This window comes from Arachis hypogaea, chromosome 13 (genome assembly GCF_003086295.3).
Source record: "Arachis hypogaea cultivar Tifrunner chromosome 13, arahy.Tifrunner.gnm2.J5K5, whole genome shotgun sequence".
In the NCBI taxonomy this organism is placed as follows: domain Eukaryota; kingdom Viridiplantae; phylum Streptophyta; class Magnoliopsida; order Fabales; family Fabaceae; genus Arachis; species Arachis hypogaea.
The window spans coordinates 18122854-18144877 of record NC_092048.1 but is presented as its reverse complement, the minus strand read 5'-3'; the positions used below and the strand labels follow the sequence as shown (position 1 = coordinate 18144877).

At 28.9% G+C, this 22024-nt stretch overlaps 4 protein-coding genes across 4 annotated transcripts; 2 read left to right on the top strand and 2 right to left on the bottom strand.

Annotated features, from left to right (window-relative positions):
- The first annotated feature begins 5916 nt into the window (after positions 1-5916).
- Positions 5917-10186, top strand: LOC112737545 (isocitrate lyase 1). Its single transcript, XM_025787494.2, has 4 exons — positions 5917-6078; positions 7742-8148; positions 8373-9568; positions 9795-10186. The coding sequence occupies exons 1-4, from the start codon at positions 6046-6048 to the stop codon at positions 9887-9889; spliced, it is 1731 nt and encodes a 576-aa protein (XP_025643279.1). The 5' UTR covers positions 5917-6045; the 3' UTR covers positions 9890-10186.
- Positions 10187-14172: 3986 nt separating this feature from the next.
- On the top strand, positions 14173-14733 carry LOC112732847 (uncharacterized). The gene has a single exon (XM_025781654.1). The coding sequence runs from the start codon at positions 14173-14175 to the stop codon at positions 14731-14733; it is 561 nt and encodes a 186-aa protein (XP_025637439.1).
- Positions 14734-15139: 406 nt separating this feature from the next.
- On the bottom strand, positions 15140-15730 carry LOC112732845 (uncharacterized). The gene has a single exon (XM_025781653.2). The coding sequence runs from the start codon at positions 15728-15730 to the stop codon at positions 15140-15142; it is 591 nt and encodes a 196-aa protein (XP_025637438.1).
- Positions 15731-18735: 3005 nt separating this feature from the next.
- LOC140177468 (uric acid degradation bifunctional protein TTL-like) lies at positions 18736-19700 on the bottom strand. The gene is made up of 4 exons (XM_072210580.1): positions 19542-19700; positions 19313-19414; positions 19092-19188; positions 18736-18944 (listed from the first exon to the last, which is right to left on the bottom strand). The coding sequence occupies exons 1-4, from the start codon at positions 19698-19700 to the stop codon at positions 18736-18738; spliced, it is 567 nt and encodes a 188-aa protein (XP_072066681.1).
- Positions 19701-22024: the final 2324 nt, after the last annotated feature.

The following is a 22024-nucleotide window of genomic DNA, read 5'->3' as shown; positions in this document are numbered from 1 at the left end:
GAGATAATCCCTTCCCTATTATTTGGGAATTGGGTGGACCATTATGAAATGCCTGCATCAGTTGAAGAAGCTCTAGAAAATTTGGATAACAATAAATTAGATCCATTTTTGTGGGAGTAGGGTTTATATTATTACTTTATTAATTTACATAATTTTGGTTCTAGGAAAGAAGCTTCAAAATATTGGCATAATCCAACCGATTCGAATATACTAAAATTATTATAGAAATCTTCTTGGCTCTCTTGCTCAAGTGAGATCTGTGTTCATCTCAATACAGAGAACTTGTATAGAGGAATATAATAAAAAAACACAGTTGCATTGTGAATAATAATATAATTGGATTTATTTTCCGTACTTGTTATTAATATATACATTATTTTTATACATACACCTAATAATGTATTACATATCAATAAAAGTAATTATATTTTATATTTATTACTTAAAGAGTAGTCATTTAAAAATATAAATTTGGTGAAATAACAACATAACTATATGATAATAACATCATATTAAACTCATATTATAAACCTCTTAGGTCTGTATTCCTAAAAGAAATATGGACCTTAAAAAATATAATATGAATAAAATAAAATAAAAATGTGTCCAATAGAATAACATAGAATAAGGCCAAGTTTGCATTTACACGTAACAAAAAAGAGTAAGAATGGGATAGCAGGAAATGGCCCTCATATATGGCCGTATAACGACATCTATCTTAATTCTAATTTGGTAGGAGAACCCCTTAAGAATAGGCATATATGTCGCATAGGGGAGAAAATTTATTAATATACAATTTATTATTGAATAAATTATGTTATCACTTTTGGGGTATGGATATACCAAATTATTGTCTATCAAATGGCATGAGGGGTCAAAGTTTTAACTTCACAAAAAATTTTGAAGGCACATCCTTTCTCGAAATGCTCAAATCTGTGATGCATATCTTTATCATCCCTACCATCAATTTTTTTTCATTGATATCCGAAATGTTATATTATTTTGAAAATATATTTGACAACCCACAACTACGATTAAATACATAAAAGAGGAGATTATGGATAATATATGTTTGTATAAAAAATCTATATTGATCGGAAAAAAAACGCAAACAGCTCTCTCTTCTCCTTTCTCAATATTGTTCATAAGATATCATCAAATTGGGTAGATTTAAAACATTAGAACATTTAATCGTACCTACTACCTACGGTTAGAAATATAAGCATGCGTATAAATTTTTTATTCATTTAAATTTTTAATAAAAATAATTTTATGATATAATATTAAAATTTTTATAATTTAAAAATATAAAATTCGATTTTCATTAATTACAAAAAAATTAACATTAAATCAATAAAAAAAATAAAATCTACAAATTAAAAAAATTCTTATTTAATAAAAATGTATTAAAGATATAATTATTTTTTATCGGTTTAACTTAAAAAAAATGGTTTCATGGCTTATACATAAGTTACGGTCCTAGTGTGTACACTATAATTCTCAATCAATGACTCATTGAGTCACAAAACCCTAAAATTTATGTTGTGTGACATGGTTGGGGATTCCAATGAGAAGAGGGTAGTGGATGATATTGAAGATTCGCAAGTTGATCCACTTGGTCCTGTCTACAATTATACAGCCCCATACTTTTCTATTATCATCACTACTCCTACAACTAGAGTCCAAAATTCAAAATCCAACACTATTAGTAACCAATTCAAACACTATTAACAAGTTCAACATGATCCAATTGTTATCCTAACTGCTAAGTTTCTTCATATATGGATAATCGTAATTCATTCTTCCCTCCCTTATCATGACGTATAACCAATGTAATCCTTAATCTGATTTATCTTCTTAGGGATACATGTAGCCATATCAATCTCATAGCAGGGACATCTATATTGTTATATATACTTTATTACTATTATTTTATGGCACATGCTATTTTAGTAATGGTCCACATTCAACTTCTGTCGATAACTAAAATTTGGATCTTCGTGTGTTAGTTAGTACTTAGTAGTATTGCATTAATTAACATAGTTAGAAGGTGCGTGGATGAATTTTTAACAATATTTTATTTTTCTTTTCATAATGATGATGACTGTTAGTATTAATTTAGTAATAAATCAGATACTATAACATCTACAAACCTACAAGATTAAGAAGCTGAAGATATATAGCTCATTTCATAAGAATATTACACGTGTTGGTTTAACGGCTCCATGCATAAACAACAATTTCATTTTCATTCATATAGAACGTGATTAATTATACTAAAAATATTAGAAGACTATTAAAGTTTATTATTTATTATTATTTTTAATTATTAATTTAATTTTTTTAGTTTAGTAATTTAATAATATATTTTAATTTATATTTTTAAATATTAATAATTAATTGATAGTTAAAATTTATAAATTCTAATAATATTTTAATAAATTTCTAATTATATTGAAAGAAAGCAAGGGAAAAATTAGTTATATAACAGATTTCCAAAGTATTTCAACTAGTTGGCCACGTATATTATTATGTAGGGGACCTTTGGCTTAGGGAATTAAAATTCTCAAAAAAAAAAGTACTAGGAAACAGTAGAATTTGTGATGTTTAACCATTAATTAGTTATCATCAATATTTTTAATAGTATGAGATAAAATTTAATAGTATAAAATTAATTATTTTTTTATAGTTAAGTATTAATCAAATTCTAACAAAAGTGTTGGCCCTAGACTTTCTGATTCCGAAATTCATTGTAACGGACTAACTGTGTTAACTTAAATAGTTCATCAAACGGTTTTCTTGCCACATTAGTGCTGAAGAAGCTTCTTCTGGCTTTATAAACCCATATTCCATATTTGCCCTTCATTTTTCATATATATCTTGCTTCTCAGTCAATTTGACACGTGGCAACTCACTGAAGACTGTCTTGAGGACGTGACAGATCTAATCTATTGATTCAGATTTGTGAAAAAACTAAGCTAATTTTGTTGGATACGGAAAAAAATTTGGTGTGATACTTAATTACTGAATTTTATAATTATTTTTAAAATCATATCAATACGTTTTATAATTTAAAAAATATTATTGTATATAATTTTAAAAAATATTATAAAATTTAATAATTGAGTATTATACTAAAATTTTAGTGATATAAGAAAAAAGAAAAAAAATTAACATTTATTTAATCAATATCTGTCTAACAAAATATTAAATAAATAAAAATTAAAAAAATGATTAATTATTGGTTGAAACAAGTGAATTCTCAATATTTTTCTTCAGTTCTAATTGCAACTACAATATTATTGCCCCGAGTATTATTAACATTTTTAGTGGCAATTGCTTATTTTAGGTATGCGTTTTTCCATTTAAAATCAGCGATGAAGACTGCAAAAGTCATCTCAATTTGAGAAAGGAGTAATGTATTGACATTTTGAGTACTGATAGATTATTGTAGAATGGTTAAAAATAGAGGTGCATATTATTCGGATCGGTTCAAAGATTCAGTCCGAATCCGAATTTTTTGAGGTTAATTTTATGTGATTTTAATTTTAAAAATTTAAAATTCAGTAAAAATTTTAAAAATAAACTTAGTCATTATTTAAAATTAGATCTGAATCAAGGTAAATAAGATTTTGTTCGATCCATGTGTATCTTAGAGAAATTAAAAAAAGTATATATATTTTAAATTAATCTTTTGACATAAAATTTATCAAGATCCGATTTTAGTGTGATTCGAAAGTAGTGTGATTTTACCGGGTTTAGAACCCGATAAAAATATCAAAAATAGACTCGGTCATTATTTAAAGTCGGGTCCAAGTCAAGACGAACACGACTTCATCCGACCCCGTGTGCACTCCTAATTAAAAATATAATTATTTACATATTTTTTATTAATTTAAATTTTAAAAAAATTATAACATAATATCAGAATTTTTTTATAATCTAAAAATTTAACAAATTCAAAAAATAGTATATAACGAATAAAAAATTATACAAAAATTTAACAAATTCAAAAAATACTTATTTAAAAGAATATATTAAAAATTTAATTATTTATTTATCTTCTTTTATTAAAAATATATAAATAATTATATCACCAATATATCTTAATAGAAATGTAATCGAACTAAGATATCACTTTTAGAGAAAAAATTCAATGAATATTTATTTTCTTACAATAGTGACATATTCTTTTTATACTCTTATCTAGGTTTTTATACATATACAATAAGAGTTGAGACATGAGAGAGTGAACTTAATATACTTTGTTCAAACTCCAGGTCTATTCAATATCCGTTCAAAGGCTATGTCTCAATACATCTCAAGAATTAAACTCTAAATTTAAATTTATAAAAATTCTGATATTATATTAAAAAATTATTTCTTTTAAATTTAAATTAAAAAATATATAAATGGTTATATTTTTAAAAACGAATGGTGAAACTTTGACACTAAAAAGATGATTTGTGCATTATTAATAATTGACATGTATAGATAGGTATAGCCTTAATAGGTTTGGATTGAGGAAATTTGAAGTATGTAGTAGAGTAGAGGAGCATGCAAATTATTGTCCCCTATGGGGCGAGTTGTTTTAGAATATATTCGTTAAAAGATTAATTGTTTTGTTGTGGATGTCGTTGGGGTTGTGTAAACGTCTGAAAGATAGAGAAAGCGGTGGATTTTGGATCAATCCAACCTCTGATCTCATCCTTCATTTACCCGTCATCACATTCATATGTTATCACTCTTGCCAGTTGCCAACAATTCTGAGACACACTACTAAATTTTGTGTGATATTGAAATATTTGTACGTTTCTTTAGTTTGTTATTTTAGAAAGTTCCAGGAAGCAACATTTAGTGGAAAAATATATATAGAACATATATTATATTGGATTGATTGCTATATAATTATTTCTCTTAATTTTAACAAAGACAACAATACAAGGACACGAAGATTTTCCAAATTTAATAGCTTAGTAAAATGTCAGTAATTCTAGGGTAAAATTATTAAGAAAAAAAATACAGTTTTATAACTAGAGTATTCACTATTGAATATGATGATTAATTTTCTGGTAGTTGATAAATACTTTAATTGATGAAAAAATTAGTTCAAAATCATGTTTTGAATTTCATATATACCAACTCATTTTTAAAACTTTATAATTAAGGAGTGTTGTCCTCTTTGTTAATTAAATAATTTTTTATTTTTTATTTTATTTTATATTATTTTTAATAATAAATTAATTTTCAAAAACATTACTTTTATTTTTAAAAAGAAAAAAGAAAAAATATCTCCAAAACAAAAATCAAATTCTCAACTGATGTTAAGAAAGGATGATTGTCTTCTGCTTAATTGTAATATTTTCTTAACGATAAATTAAATAGATAAATATATATGAGAAAAATAGAAACTGTATACCTTTTTCATTATAGTGTGGTGACATCAGAGACTAAATGAAAGATGTCAAAAGGGTGCCACAAAGTCCACAATAGTTTCCTTGTCTAAGTGCTTACCACCCCCCATACGTGCTTGCAAATGCAGCTTTCAAGTGGCATCTTTCACTCTTTTCTTTAAAGAAATTAAAAGCATGCACACTGAACAACAATATTTAATGATCAATAATATTAGAAAATCAACCAAATTTATTATTTTTGACTAATAATTTTAATTATTAATTTAATATTTTTAGTATAGTAGTTTAATAACATATTTTTAACTAATATTTTTAAATATTATTGATTAATTATTAATAAAAACAATAAATTCTCTTGAACCTCTAATATTATTTTTTAATGATTTTAATTTTTAGTAATAAAATTTATTTATAGTGGCCTTTGTTTGTTTCTACTACTATCACAAGAGAGTTATCCAATTTACCAATTTTATTACAATAAGGGGCGTGATTTTCAAGATATTCATTATATTCATTATTCATTTCCCCTGCTATTATATAAGTAGAGGAGCTTAAAGGGTTTTATTGCAAGAACTTCTCATACTTGCTTGTGATACATTTGTAGATAAAAGCAAAATAAAGAGTTCTAACCATGGCTGCATCATCATTCTTTGTCCCTTCATCCGTAAGCTCTTAATTGCTTCTTCTCTTTTTTCTTCTTCCCAATTCTTAAGTTTACGTACTAATTTAATTTCTTCTGTATATAACTAATGCTAAAGTCCATGTAGAATTCTTAATTGTTCAATAATATGTTGATGGATAGAGTTTATTTTATGATTGAATTTTAGTGAACATTATTGGATGCATTTATATAGTAAATTAAATGACATAACATGATGGTATTTTGTTGGGGGAGCTAATTAACAAATTAAAGCTTATTTGTTGTTCTTTAATTTCTTGATGAATTATTGTATGCAAGTTGAATGACTCTTGCTCTGAGAATTCTTTCTACTCATGAAGCCAATTATATTCTTCTGTAAATCAATCAGATCCTACACAAACCCACATGCACTAATAAAGGTCTAGGCTTTCATGTTCTAGGAGTAGGAGGGTATTTGATATCCGGGTATAGTTAACGATATTAATTAATATTAGCCTAATATTACACTAAGTATAAGTAATAATAACCATGAAAATTCTAATGATTAAATATACCGCAAGATGCAAAGTATTTTTTTTTTAATCTAATATTGTGTTCGGTGTAAATTTATATAAAATTATTTGTTAAAAATTATTAAATAATTTAATATATTTAATTAAATTATTATTTAATATTTTTAATTATTAATTTTACATAAAAATAATTATTTAAAAATATTTATCCGTTCGGTGAGTTAAGTCACCAATTCCGTGAAGTGGCACTGAAAACTATGTGAATTCATTGGAGTGCGGAGATCATGCCACATTGTCACTTCAGCATATTGGCATGACATGGTTTATATTTAAAGATAAATTAATATAAAATAAAGTATATTTTTTGTTTTAAATTTTGATAAAAAATTTAAAAATATTTTAAAGTTTTATTTTGTTTTAATTTTGTTCTAAATTTTTTTTATTTATATCAAATATATTATTGACGACTAATTTTTTAAAAAATTTAAGATTAATTCAACAACAATCTCATAAAAATAAACTTCAACACAAACAAATCAAGCATAATGTTCATATATTATTGTTAGATTGGTCTTAAATATTTTAAAAATTTAGTCGTCGAGGATATATTTAATGCAAATCGAAAATTTTTGGAATAAAATTGAAACAAAATAAAATTTAGGAATATTTTTAAATTTTTTGTCAAATTTCAGAGACAAAAAATGTATTTTACCATTAATATATTTATCTATAATTTACATAAAACTATTCTAATTCATAAATGTAACAATTTCATCCAATATAAGATGGATAAGAATTTTTATTGGGTGCATGTGGGATAAAAAAATTAATATCCAAGAGTTTAATTAATTTTCAAGTAGTTTATATTTACATATAGTAAGATATATGTATTTATGTGATTTTTGATATAAGAAATATTCAAGTATGTTAATATTTATTAGTCATGGATTAGTATAAAATTGAACAATAGCATAACTTTTTCTTAATTTCGGATACATAAATATTAGATTTTATTTCTAGATGAGAATTTACTATTACAATTAATATATATTCAATTTTAGTGTTAAGAAAATAAGAATCACTCTATATAAATATTTTGTAGAAAAATAATTTAATTATTGTCACAAAAATTGTTGCCCTAACACTCCTCATTCTATACGTATGCAACGTAACAGATAATGGAAGAAGAAGCAAGATTTGAAGCGGAGGTAGCAGAGGTGCAAGCATGGTGGAACTCAGAGAGGTTCAAGCTAACAAAGAGACCATACACAGCAAGAGACGTGGTGTCCCTACGTGGCAACCTCAGACAAAGCTATGCATCAAACGAGATGGCGAAGAAGCTCTGGCGAACCCTCAAGACCCACCAAGCCAATGGCACTGCCTCCAGAACCTTCGGTGCACTTGACCCTGTTCAGGTCACCCAAATGGCTAAGCATTTGGACTCTATCTATGTGTCTGGCTGGCAGTGTTCCGCTACTCACACCACGACCAACGAACCTGGTCCTGATCTTGCTGATTACCCTTATGATACTGTCCCTAACAAGGTTGAACACCTCTTTTTTGCTCAACAGTACCATGACAGGTAAGTACCAACGCATCCGCATTATTTCATTTTTAATTTTTTTTTTTTTTGAAAATGTGAGATTGTGCATTTTAAAAGTTTAGCCAAAAACATTTTACAAATGTGCCAAAATTTATAAACTAATTACATTCTTTAATTAATTTGATCTTGCACTAACATAAATTAATGTAAATTTTTTTTATTACTATTATACACCGGTTATTTATTTTTGTTTTTTTTATTAGGAAGCAAAAAGAGGAGAGGATGAGAATGAGTAGGGAAGAGAGGGCAAGAACCCCTTATGTTGACTACCTGAGGCCAATAATAGCCGATGGTGACACCGGCTTCGGAGGCACCACCGCGACCGTTAAGCTATGCAAGCTCTTCGTGGAGCGCGGTGCCGCCGGCATCCACATTGAGGACCAGTCCTCAGTGACGAAGAAATGCGGCCACATGGCCGGAAAAGTACTTGTCGCCATAAGCGAACATATTAACCGGCTTGTGGCCGCAAGGCTTCAATTCGATGTGATGGGAGTGGAAACAGTTTTGGTGGCAAGAACCGACGCAGAAGCCGCTAATATGATCCAATCCAATATCGACACGCGGGACCATCAGTTTATACTGGGAGTCACAAACCAAAACCTTAGAGGGAAAAGCCTTGCAACTCTCATGCAGCAAGGAATGGCGGCCGGAAAGAGCGGCCACGAGCTACAAGCCCTGGAAGACGAGTGGATATCAATGGCAGGGCTAAAGACATTCTCTGAAGCTGTGGTGGACGCAATCAAAGCGATGAACATTGGGGAGGAGGAGAAGAGAAGGAAGATCAACGAATGGCTGCAGCATTCTCATTACGACAAGTGTCTCTCGAACGACGAAAGCAGAGAAATCGCTGAGAGATTAGGGGTAAGGAACTTGTTCTGGGACTGGGATCTGCCAAGAACAAGAGAAGGGTTCTACAGATTCAAAGGGTCAGTAACCGCTTCAATTGTGAGAGGTTCAGCTTTCGCTCCACATGCAGATCTAATTTGGATGGAAACAGCAAGCCCCAATCTGCAAGAATGTACGGAATTCGCGGAAGGGATCAAGTCGAGGAACCCGGAGATTCTTCTGGGCTACAACCTTTCGCCGTCGTTCAACTGGGATGCTTCTGGAATGAGCGACGAGCAGATGAGGGAGTTCATACCAAGAATTGCGAGGTTGGGGTATGTTTGGCAGTTCATAACTGTTGGAGGACTCCATTCCAATGCTCTCATTACTTCAACGTTTGCAAGGGATTTTGCAAACAGGGGAATGCTTGCTTATGTTGAAAGGATTCAGAGAGAAGAGAGGAACAATGGTGTTGATACTCTTGCTCATCAGAAATGGGCTGGTGCTAATTACTATGATAGGTACCTCAAGACTGTTCAGGGTGGTGTTGCTTCAACTGCTGCAATGGGCAAAGGTAACATTTTTTACAATCTATTCACTTGTAATTATTTTTATATGAAGTTCATTGATGAAAATCTTTACACGATTTGATATATTTAATTAAATTATTATTTAATAAATTTTAACTTTAATTTTATATAAAAATAACTAAGTACATGCGAGTTTTAAGTATAATAAATAGTGACATGAATGAATAATAATAATATTAATGTTTACTTGGCTTGTATGTTATTTTTCAGGAGTGACTGAAGAGCAGTTCAAAGAAACATGGACAAGACCAGGAGCTGAGAACATTGGTGCAAGCAGTGTGGTGGTTGCTAAGGCCAGAATGTGATTAAAGAGCCACTTCTGCCAAGGAGGGACTGTTATAACCAATTCCTGAATTTGAATTTCAATAAGTGTTTAGAATAATGATAGAAAAAAAAAAGACAGTCATCATTAAGTCATATAGTTTGATATTATATTTTTATTTTTGGTTGCAGATTTATCTTCTAGTTCAATCTCTTTTATTTGGCAGTGTGGGCAATTCTATGCTAAGGAACGATAAAGTTTGTTTATGTGCTTTCTTATTTGGTGGATTACAGTTTATTGTGTTTGAAATAATATTATTGCTCAAACATATTTTACTTTATGTGCTTCCTAATTTATATACTTTTTTTCTTTTGCACTTCTTCTCGAATTTAAAGGGAGTTAAACTACGAGAAAAGAAATATGCATACATAATTGTTACAAAGTTGGGTTTCTGTCCTGTCATAATTGCAAAGCTTAGATTGTTGATACACCTTTCTTGGTATTATTTTCTTTTGTTTCTTACGACCTTTTAATACTATACGAAGAAGAAGGCGCATATACATAATGTGCATAAAAATTATACATAGAATTTGTTTTTTTTTTTTTTCAATGAACCACAAAACAATCTTAATTATTTTAAGGTGTTTTCGAACTCTGATTGAAATAGTTCAAGTAAATAATAATTTTTTAGTCAATATATAACTAATAATCTTATTTTCGTTTACATTCTTTCATAAAAATGAAAAGAAATATATTTGGTTAGTTAGTTTCCTTCTTTTTCTTAGTTGGCCAAATATACCTTCTTTTTCTTATGTTAGTTAGTGTCTTTCTAGAGGAAGTAGACTAGACAGACTGTAGACGAATATATAAAACAAATAATTTTCAGAGGTGGCATATTGGATACCCCTTGAATTGGCAAACTCATTTAAAAAAAGTGGATTGGAATAAAATTTTGAGTCTGTCAAACTAAAAAGTAAAAACTGCTAATAGTGAGTTTTGACAGGACAAAACAAGCTACCAAATCATATATATATATATACACGAAAGTTAAAAATTAAGATTTTTATTTTTTCCTCTCACATATATTCCCAATTATATGACTTAGCTTATTTTTTAAAATAAAGACGGTTCTTATGTTTTTTTTTTTTTTTTTATCACAAAGCTATGTTTATATTTTTGTTATATTATGTTGTAAATTTTGTTGTCGTTGTTGCAAAAGAACAAAATATGTTTAATTCTTTATAATAATGTGAGAATGGATATTGTCAGGGACGGATCTAAGTAGATTAGTGTGGGGGCAAGCGCCCCTACTACAATTTGAAATTTTTTTAAATAGTATATGATAATAATATTTATTTGCCCCCATTAGATTATTAAATTTGATCCCACAATAATTTTTTACTCAACTTTTGGTACTTAATCGTCAATTTAAAAATTTTATATTAGATATTCGTTAGGATGATCAATTCTCAGATTTAAACGAAATTAGTATTCTTTTTTAAAAATCAACTCAAAAGAATATTATTTATCTTCTTTTCAAATTAGCTTTAATTTTTGCATTGCAACTATATTAATTGAAAGAACTTTTTTTAACTATGAATATCAATAAGAGTCGGCTTCTAATTGTATTGGGAAATAAATTTTTAAATAATTATTTAGTAATATATATGGAAAGAGAGAAATTTTAATGGTAGTGTTAAGAGAAAAATTACTTAATTTTTTAAAAATATAAAACCTAAAAGAATAGAATTTTAAATTACATATTATTATTATTTAAATTACTATTTTAGTATTTTAATTTGTATATTAGATATTTTGAAGCCTAATCATATTTTATAATAACAAAATATAATCATAACAATAATCATGCTATATATATAAAAAATAATTATCTGTATAAAATATATATTAAAGTATAAAATACACCTTGAAAATAAGTTAAATAATACATGTATTTATACATAGATATATAATGGTTAATAAATAATTTAATATTTAATTTTTTATATACACATATTATTTTTATTATAAAAATTATTATCATGTTATATAAATTTACTACCAAAATTTTCTGGATCCGTCACTGGATATTGTGATGATTGATGTTGAGAATTTTGTGTTTTATGTTTAAGTTATGATTAAATTTTTACTAATCATTTAAATATTAAATTAATTTGAATTTTTGAAAACGAAAAGAGTTAAATAACTAAACAAGTAAGCCCTTCAACCCTCCATAAAGACAGTAACTTCTTGGATCTAATTTACTTTACTGAGCCTTGACGGCGCGGGCACAGATAACCCAGCCGCTTTAATATGCTAGTCCTAGGAATTTGGCATAGTTAATAGATACACTAGACATTAATTCAAAATGCATTAGAGCAATTCAACGATAATAATATAAGAAGTACAAGATTTATTATTATAATGTCCAAGATAAAAGTGTAAATGGCTAGAAGAGAGAGATGAGGTGGAATAATAACGAGAAGGGTAACGATAGCTAATCAATGATTTTTTTGAATAAATATGAACAATGAATATTTAATTCATTAAGTGTATGATTAATTATTTTAATATTAAAATTTAAATAAATAATTTAAAAATATAATATATTTTTATTTTATTAAATTTATTATTTACATTGTTTACAAAAATTATTGTTTACCTATATTTTTTTAATGAAAAAGTTGAAGAGTTTGCATATGTTCAAATTCAGGGAAGCTCTTAAAATTGATCTTTTAAAGTTGCATATATGGGAGAAAGAAGGATAAGAGTAAAAGTGTTTATGGGTTGAATTAGTTTGGGTTTGGAGTAAAATACGAATCGAATTGATTAAATTTTAATTAGTGTGTGTTAATTTAATTTTAAAGTTTTTTTAAGTAAATCTAAATTAATTCTAATTAATTAAAGCGGTGTTGGATTGGTTCTAATAATTGAGTATCTGATTGAAAATAAAATTTATAAAATAAATTAAAAAATTAGAAAAAAATTAAAATATAATAATAATAAAAATAAAAAATACTACATCATTAATTTAAATTTAAATAATTATCATAATTTATAAGATATTTAAATCAAGAGATAAATATATATATTATTAAATTTTATTTATTTTTAATTAATATTAAATTAATCAAATAATCAAATTGGTACTGCCTATGTAATTTTCAAATTAATACCTAAATTAATTAAGATTGGATTTAATAGGATCTAATCGAATTATATCCAAGTAACCAATATAATTAAGTTGGATCGGTTTTAGAGCAGTACGCGTGAACACACCTAGACAAGAGTATATGAAGAGGAGGCACGTATCACTGCATGACAGAAAATAATAGAAAAAGAAGAAGTTGAGGCGGTGCCCTAGTAAAAGTGTAAGAGTAATTTATCGTCAAGAGACACACTCGTAAAGTGTATCTCATATATATCAAGTAAGATGAAAACTCAGTTGAAGTCGACTTCACGTAAAATTGATATCTAAGAGTCGTTGAATAAAAATTTAGTCAAATCAGTCAAATCATTTTACGACTTTCAGGTATCAACTTCACATGAAATCCACTTTACCTGAATTTCCACCATTAAGTAATTTTGTTTTAGACCTTAATTATGAAAACAAAAATAAATTTATATATATAACGGGAATATGAGAGAAATTTGATGTAAGAATTTTTTTTTTAAATACTATTTATTTACATAAAAAAATATAATTTGCATGTCTAAGACTTAGACCCATAATTTTTAATTGGAATTATGAAATACTTACCATCTTAATTAATATCACATTTGCTATAATTTTACATATTTAATTAATAAAAGTGTAAATTATTAATAGGCATGTTAGCCGAATAATAATAATAATAATAATAATAATAATAATAATAATAATAATAATAATAATAATAATAATACATTGAACCATTGAAAGCTATATATGAGTCTAATTTAATAAATTTAATAGTATATGTCATTATATTGCATGTGTATTCTTTTTGGTTCTTTATCAGCTTATCATTAATTCCTTTTGGTCCAATAATTTTTTTGTCTTTAATTAGTTAGGAGCTATTTGTGACCAATCTTCTCATGGTTTGTTTTCCAGTTGGGAACCAAGTGCCAAAGTTTAGGCTACATCCAACTTGTGATTTTGATTTAAGCCAAAACTGTACCAATATGACTAGGAGAATTTAATTTTTTTAGTCCCTCTATACTTATAATTCACAATTTCAAACCTCTCTCTATATATATATATATATCAAACAACATCTACGGCTATTCACAATAATACATTTGTCCATGCATAAATCTTCATCTGCTTTTCCAAAATCAGAAACCATGGCTAGAAAAGGCCTTAGAATGTGCATGATTGTGTGCTCAATTTTCTTGATCGTTGTTGTGACAATCATTCTGGCCATATCTTTGACCATCTTAAAACCCAAAGACCCAGATATTAGTGTCCACCCATATGGCCTTGAAAATTTTCAGATTATACAACCCAATGTAACAGCTGTGCCACTTGGCATGGTGATCACTATAGTCAATCCCAATTATGGAACCTTCAATTACAAAAATACCACTGGCTATCTTAGTTATCATGACATCAACGTAGCCAAAGCTGTGGTAGTATCAGGATCTGTGCCTGCTCGTGGCTTATTTAATATTACCACTGTTGCAGGTATCATGACTCAAAAGTTGATGGATGATACACAATTTTGGTCAGACATTGAAGTTGGCACATTGAATTTTGAAGCAACTATCACTCTTCCTGGGAAAGTGACTATGCTCAAGATTTTCAAAAAGAAGGCCCTGGTTCATGTAGCATGTGACCTCTCTTTTAAGCTTAATTTAAGCTCCATTCATACTGATTCAAGCTGCATATCCAAGATCAAGCTTTGATTATTCTTATTATTATTATTATTATTATAATTTCTGCACACATATATATGTTCTTATTAGTTAAGGCAAGAATGCAATTTAGTTTGATTGTAAGTGATGTAATAATAATAATAATCTTTGTGGAAAAATTAAATAAAGGGAACTGAATGATATGATAGTGAAAATTTATTGATGAATTTGAAAGTAATACAAATTCTAATTCATTCTAAGTACATAACAACATTCATACAATACCTCTCTCTGTCTCTATAAAGCTGCCATTATTTACTTACGACGACTCTGTATGTATACTATATTACTATATAATATATCCTCACATGTCACAACAACAAATAAATAAACAAAATCTTACATTGAAAGAAAATAAATTCCGTAACTAATTAATGATAAATGAATAGAAATGAAATCAAACTGTGATCTTGGTTTTGCAGCTAGAAGCAACCGTTATTGGAAGAGTAGTAATGTTAAAACTAACGTCACACCAAATATCAACCGTGGCCTTAACTTTAATAATATGGAGGAGAGCCACTACTTTCCCAGGCAATGTTGCAGTTGCTGTGAAATTCAATCCCCCAAGTGCAAGATCTTCAAAGAATTTCTCATGACCCATTAATTTCTCCGACATTACACCTGCAGTGGCTGAAACATTAACGGTGCTACGAGCAGGAACAGAACCTGGGTCTATCGAAGCTTCTGCTATCATCATTTCGTGGTAATTAAGGTACCCAGTTGAATTTTTGTAATAGAATGTTCCATAATTTGGGTTAGTTATGGTGATCACCATCGCTAGTGGCACACTTGTTACATTGGGTTGGAAAAGGTCAAACTTGTCAAGGTCAACGGCATGGATACTTACTTTTGGGTCTCTTGCTCTAAACACGGTCAAAAATAGTGTCACAATAATTACAGAAATTACTACCACCATTATTGCACACACAATAACGCAGCATCTTCTGATCCTTCTTGATTTCGATCCTGTTCCTGATTCGAATGTCATTGTAATAATAACACTTTTCGTAATATATATACACAAATACTAATTGGGCTTCCTAATTAACTAGAAGGAATTATATATATAGATATAAAATTAGGGTTCTAATGCAGGTTACGAATTATTGATGACCTAAGTTTGGTGACTAGTGGGAAGAGTAACGAGTAATAATATATATTAATTAAGGATTATTAGAGAGGAGAGGGAGAGGGAGGTATTATTTAAATGAAGTGGTGAGAGAGAAGAGAGTTGGTTACTCTACTCAACCAAGATTTGAATGTACATGTGAGCATGCTTTTCGAGAATTGAATGGTTTTGCCCAACTCTTGGCAAAGCATGGGAATCGGTTTCAGTTTGTGGATAATTATGGAGTAAGAATACTTCAAATTAATCTCGTTATGTTTGTTAGTAAACTTATATATATATACTCTTGTTACTTGTTACTTGTTACTTAGTGTATATTAATTAATTTTCATGTTTAATTATAAAAAATTCTTTCTCTAAGTACTTTTAATTAAAGAAAATCGATTTTGTCACTCTTAATTTAGGACATATTTTTCTTGATACAAATTACATTTATAATAACATTTTATCAAAGTGTAATGTCATTAGAAATTCGGAGAGTGACATTATACTCTCTCTTAATAAATATGAAACTCAATAGAGTTTAATTAATTTGTATAATCATTTTACTTTATTTTAATGTCGACGTTTGATTTATATAGTTAATCACACTTAAGAAGTTAAGACTTTGTTATTATTGTTGTATAACCATTTTACATGTATTGAAAATGGACGATCCGGATAAAATCTCTAAAGAGGTTCAGAAGCAAAATTTTTTAGAATTAAATTTATTCGAGTTGAATTGAATTAAAATGGATTAAATTGTAAATCAAATATTGTAATTAAAGGATTTAAAAGATGGATAACTCGAATGCATACCAACTTAATTCTCTACTATAATTTTATGAAAGAGACAAAAAAATTATAAAAGGATAAAAAATGAAACCAAACAATCACAATTTTTTTAATATGTAGGTATAAATAATCAATTTTTTTATTAATAAGCTATTATTCAATAATATTTTACCATTTAATTGCAGAGTTGATATTTTATAATATTTATAGAAAATTTTTGACAAAAACAAATAACATATATATATATATATATATATATATATATATATATATATATATATATATATATATATATATATATATATAGTAAGACCAAAACTAAAATAAATAAATGATATATATTTTATCTCAATCAACTTTTAAGAAAAATTACTAAATATTAATAGTTTTATCTTTATTTGAAAAGTTAAGTTTAACTTTTGGTAAAGTATATTTTTTGTGTCTAAAATTTGCTTAAAGTTTTAAAAATATCCCTAAATTTTATTTTATTTCAATTTTATTTTAAAAATTTTTGATTTGCATCAAATATACTACTAACAGCTAATTAATTTTCAGAAAGTTTAGGACTAATCCAACAATAATGTACGACAACTATGTCTAGTTTGCTTGTGTAGAAAGTTGTTCTCCTAAAATTGTTGCTGAATTAGTTCTAAATTTTTTGAAAAATTAGAATTGCTAGGGGTATATTCGATACAAATCGAAAATTTTTGGAACAAAATTAAAACAAAATAAAACTTAAGAATAATTTTAAAATATTTTTAAATTTTTTAACACATTTTAAAAACAAAAAATATACTTTATCCCTTTAAATAATTAGTTAATTAAATCATCATCATCATCATTTGTTTATTTATTTATTTTATTTGAGTAAACTTGATTTTTTTTTCAATCTCATCAATAGATTAAATTTATATAATACAAAAATTTTATCATTGTATTGATATTTAATAAGATGAATTTTTCACACATAACTAAATTTTTCTTATGTATAAAAACAAACACATTATTACAATATATAGATACATGATATGCATATCTATATAATATACTTTTTTTTTTCTAATGTTGAATGGGGCAAATGCCCCGCACCTATATGGAGTGAGATTAATAAGGGTCCAATTTAGATTATTCCCTGCCAAATCAATAAATTTTACTTAATAAAATTCTTTATTTTTATAGTTTGGCTCTTCTAGTTTTAACTTTTGTCTTCTATTCTATTTAGTTATGTCTTATGTATTAGTCTCCTCCTTAAAAAGGTTCTAGTTTCGTCCTTGTTAATATATCTTTCAGTTAATTATATTTTTCATATTGGCAGTGCACTACAAAAAAATCGGCAGATAGCAGTGGTTATTTAGTGGCAGTTTTTTTAACCGCTACTAAATAGAATCTGTCAGCAATTCTTTTGGCGAATTCAGAGGCTACCAAACACTCTCATTTTGTAGCAATTTTTCTGTGATCGCCGCGCCGCAAAATGTATCCATTTTGCAGCGGTTCTTATGACGGATTTGGAGGGGCTGCCAAATGATCTTATTTTGCAGCGATTTTTCTGTAACCGCTGCAAAATATCGAGTGAGTGATTACTTAGATACTCATTTTGCAGCGGTTAATTACTAACCGCTGCAATATTATACTAACTTGAGATTTTTTTGTTTAAACATTCCTTTGTTAAAACTACTCTAGTCCTCGCTATTTTTTTTTACTGAAAACATGTTTCAAACACTGCAACTTAATGCATTAAATAAATTTTCAATTTTGTGTTACATAAAAAATAATTCATTAATTAAAAAAATATTATAAATCAATAACAGAAAACAAATTTACGAATCAGGTTTTCTCTTGTACTATCAGTGCATTTTGAGTTTGTATTCAAGCATAAATGGTAACAAAAAAATTAAGTGAACATCCAAATTTATAAACTCAAAGCAAAGTTCAATAGAGCATAAAAATCAGAATTACTAAAGTAGACAACCAAGTATTGAGTCAAAATTTCTTATCAACATCGTATTAACCTGACCAGAAAAACTCTGTCAAAAATCCACTGCAGTGACATGATAAAGGATCTGATAAGTCATCTCTAAACCATGACAACTTGTTCAGATTGAAACCCTTTCTGCAGCATCTACTTCATCTTCTCTATGCTGGGTGTTTAAAGTTTCATTGTCTTTTTTTGGAACATTATCGAGCTCAGCATTCCTAGCGATGTCATATCCACCGAAGGAGATAGCATCTAAATCGTCTTCTGAATCAATGCCTGCTCCATCTAGAGTGTCAGCAACTATTTTGCCTGAATATTCAGTTGACACTGAATATATGAACATGCAACCAACAACATAAATCTACTTAACAGATAATGATAACTTCCAGGTCATTACCTAGTTATTAAGGTAAAAAATTGCGGAATTATGGAAAGAGGACTTTCAAAATTAACAAATACAAAATTAACTATTACCATCTCCTTCGTCGGTAGTTTGGACAGATTTCTTGGAAAGAAGCTCTCTAATAGCACGTTCTATATACTTCAATTTCTCTTTTGAAGCAATCTCCAACTAAATACCATGCGAGTTATTAAAGCGCATCTGCACCATAATAAAATGTATAGTTGATGGTCTTTTTTGTAAAGCATATTATGTCTCTGTGATTCACTTTCTATGTTAGAAATTTATTTCTAACATTTAATTCAACAAGTATGTCTTTAGAGGTCCTACCAGCTACAAATGTCACAAAAACATAGCCAAATTTCTCCTCGTACCTTGATCCATATTCATGAAGTTCCTACAAATTTTAGCATGAACGTAACAACTATCATTGGTTAAATGGTGTAACCATATATCAACTTAAAATACTTATTATTCAAATAATGTTTAACTCAAGTTTTTAAGGGTACGGCTAATGAACAGACCTGCACAGTAGCTTCATTCGCCATTTCCAAGTATTCATTAGAACAAGATCGTCCTGATATAGCCTCCAACCAAGACCTAACATTCAACTTACGGGACCATATATCTTTGGCAACCGTAATTGCATGTTCCAATGAAGAGAATGGAGAGGCCCTAGCCATTTCGTTAGCGAATGTTGTGCCTGCACAGCATGATGAGAAATCCTCAGTTTTTATTTCTCCTGTTACAACACTATTTTTTGTAACAATATTGGTCAATGATAACAATATTGTAATTCAAGATAATTTACTCGATATCATAATTTCCTTTATTGGAGATTGATAACAGCAACGGTGATGATGACAATAACAAAGCCTTGAAAACTAACTTTTGCTAGCAAAAATCATTGGAAGAAATGAGGAACTGGTGGTATTCATGAAATGAAATGAAAACTTAATTCAAATACGAAAACACAGATAGTAATGTAACCAGCAAACTGCGTACATCATAAACACTATTAAACTCTAAAGACACACAGATACTCTATAAATGATGTACATGTTTTTCATATTTTCACTATGCCACATCATCGATATTATCAGAAACATCTTCTATTGGGTCTTCTATATCATCATCCATTGTCAACTGTAAATCACTGATGTCACCTGCTGCTGACATGTTCAACCCGGGCTGTGGAGAAAAAGCAGCTTCAACTTCTTCATTCTCTCCTCCCATGTCATACAAGTCTCGTGGTTTTACATGAACCACTATACTCCATTCTTGATCTACTTTATCACGTACATAGTACACGAGATGAGCTTCTGATGCCAATATGTACGGTTCATTCTCTTCTTGATCACCGGTGTGAATTGGACGAGTGAAATTAACGCTTGTAAGGTCCAGATGGTCTTGTTTGATGCCTCTGCTCGTAGTTATATCAGCCCAAATACATCTGAACAAAATCACTGTGAAATGACAGCTGTAGTTCAGTTCGATTATGTCTACAATTTTTCCATAATATGGAACACTACCAACAACCACTATATTGTCACACATGCTTGCATAACTTCTTGTATTGGATGAGACATAAACTCCACTATTTTGGGTTTTCAGCCCGTCCTCTTTTGTGATAGTTTTAAACTTGTACCCATTGACGTTGTACGCCCTAAAACGTCTTGCCTGAAGCATGGGACCACATGCAAGCAATTTCATTTCTTTCGAATATACAATACTGTCCATTGGAACCTGACACCATAAATTAGAATTTTTTCGTATAAAACATTGGAATTCGGAATTTATAATTCTAGGGCACAAATAAGTTGGTCAGGTTAAATTTCTACGAACCTCACGTTTGAACCATCGAGGAAATTCTGCATGCACAACACGATCTATCTTCGATTCCGACCTTGTTTGATGCCATAATTTTCGCTTCGTTTTTGCCCTAAATGTACTTTACGACATAACAAGAAATTAATTCCAACGACTGAGTGTTTGAAATGGTTTATAATCATGCTTAATGATTACATGTGCATACTTACTTAATAAATGGAACAACGGCCTTGCAATTGACTAGCACATGACGATGTGCCTGATCTCTTTCTATCGGGGTCAGTCCAAAATGTGAAACAGCCCCTGAAGCTTTTTCAATTACTGGGAACATAGTACTTCCTGTATTGTTTATAATATCAACAGGTTGATCATCAACTCGCGCAGGTCGATTGATTCTAGTCTCAACATTATCCAAATATCTGGAGCAGAATGTCAAAATCTCTTCGGATAAATAGCCCTCCGCAATTGAGCCTTCTGCTTGTGCCCTGTTACGCACGTATTGCTTCAATCGTCCTAAGTACCTTTTACATAAATACGACATAACACTTAGTATATACGTAACGAAATTGAAAAAAAATTCTTAAATACGTTTAGTAGCAAGCTAACCTTTCTATTGGATACATCCACCGATAATGTACCGAACCACCAAGTTTTAGTTCATTAACGAGATGCACCATAAGGTGAACCATGACAGTGAAGAAGGATGGAGGAAAAATTATTTTCATCTGACACAGAGTTTGCACAACATGATTTTGAAGGGCACCAAGCTGCATAGGGTTTACCGCTTTTTCACATAGTTCTCGGAAAAATGAAGACAGATTTGCAATCACAGTCGATACCGGACTCGGCAATGCATTCTTCACCAAAATTGGAAGTAATTGTTCTATTAGAATGTGGCAGTCGTGACTTTTCAACCCATAAACTTGCGCTGCCGGATGTCAACACAACGAGCAATATTGCTCGAGTAACCATCTGGAAAGACCACGTTCTGTAGAATATTCAGAAATACATCCTTCTGTGGATTCGACATTGTGAAGATTGCTGAAGGATATTTACCACCTTCGTCCGACCACAATTCAGGCCTTATGCCCATGCTTTGTAAATCTTTGCGGGCTTTAAGATTATCTTTTGATTTGACGCTATCGTTAAATATAGTGAAGACCACATTGTCACAAAT

Coding starts and splice junctions, on each gene's coding strand:
- LOC112737545 (XM_025787494.2), top strand. CDS start 6,046: ATGGCTGCATCATCATTCTTTGTCCCTTCATCC. Junction 6,079..7,741: donor CATTCTTTGTCCCTTCATCC/GTAAGCTCTTAA, acceptor GCAACGTAACAG/ATAATGGAAGAAGAAGCAAG. Junction 9,569..9,794: donor AACTGCTGCAATGGGCAAAG/GTAACATTTTTT, acceptor GTTATTTTTCAG/GAGTGACTGAAGAGCAGTTC.
- LOC112732845 (XM_025781653.2), bottom strand. CDS start 15,730: ATGACATTCGAATCAGGAACAGGATCGAAATCAAGAAGGATCAGAAGA.
- LOC112732847 (XM_025781654.1), top strand. CDS start 14,173: ATGGCTAGAAAAGGCCTTAGAATGTGCATGATTGTGTGCTCAATTTTC.
- LOC140177468 (XM_072210580.1), bottom strand. CDS start 19,700: ATGGCTAGGGCCTCTCCATTCTCTTCATTGGAACATGCAATTACGGTT. Junction 19,415..19,541: donor CGAATGAAGCTACTGTGCAG/GTCTGTTCATTA, acceptor TAAAATTTGTAG/GAACTTCATGAATATGGATC. Junction 18,945..19,091: donor AACTACCGACGAAGGAGATG/GTAATAGTTAAT, acceptor TCATATATTCAG/TGTCAACTGAATATTCAGGC.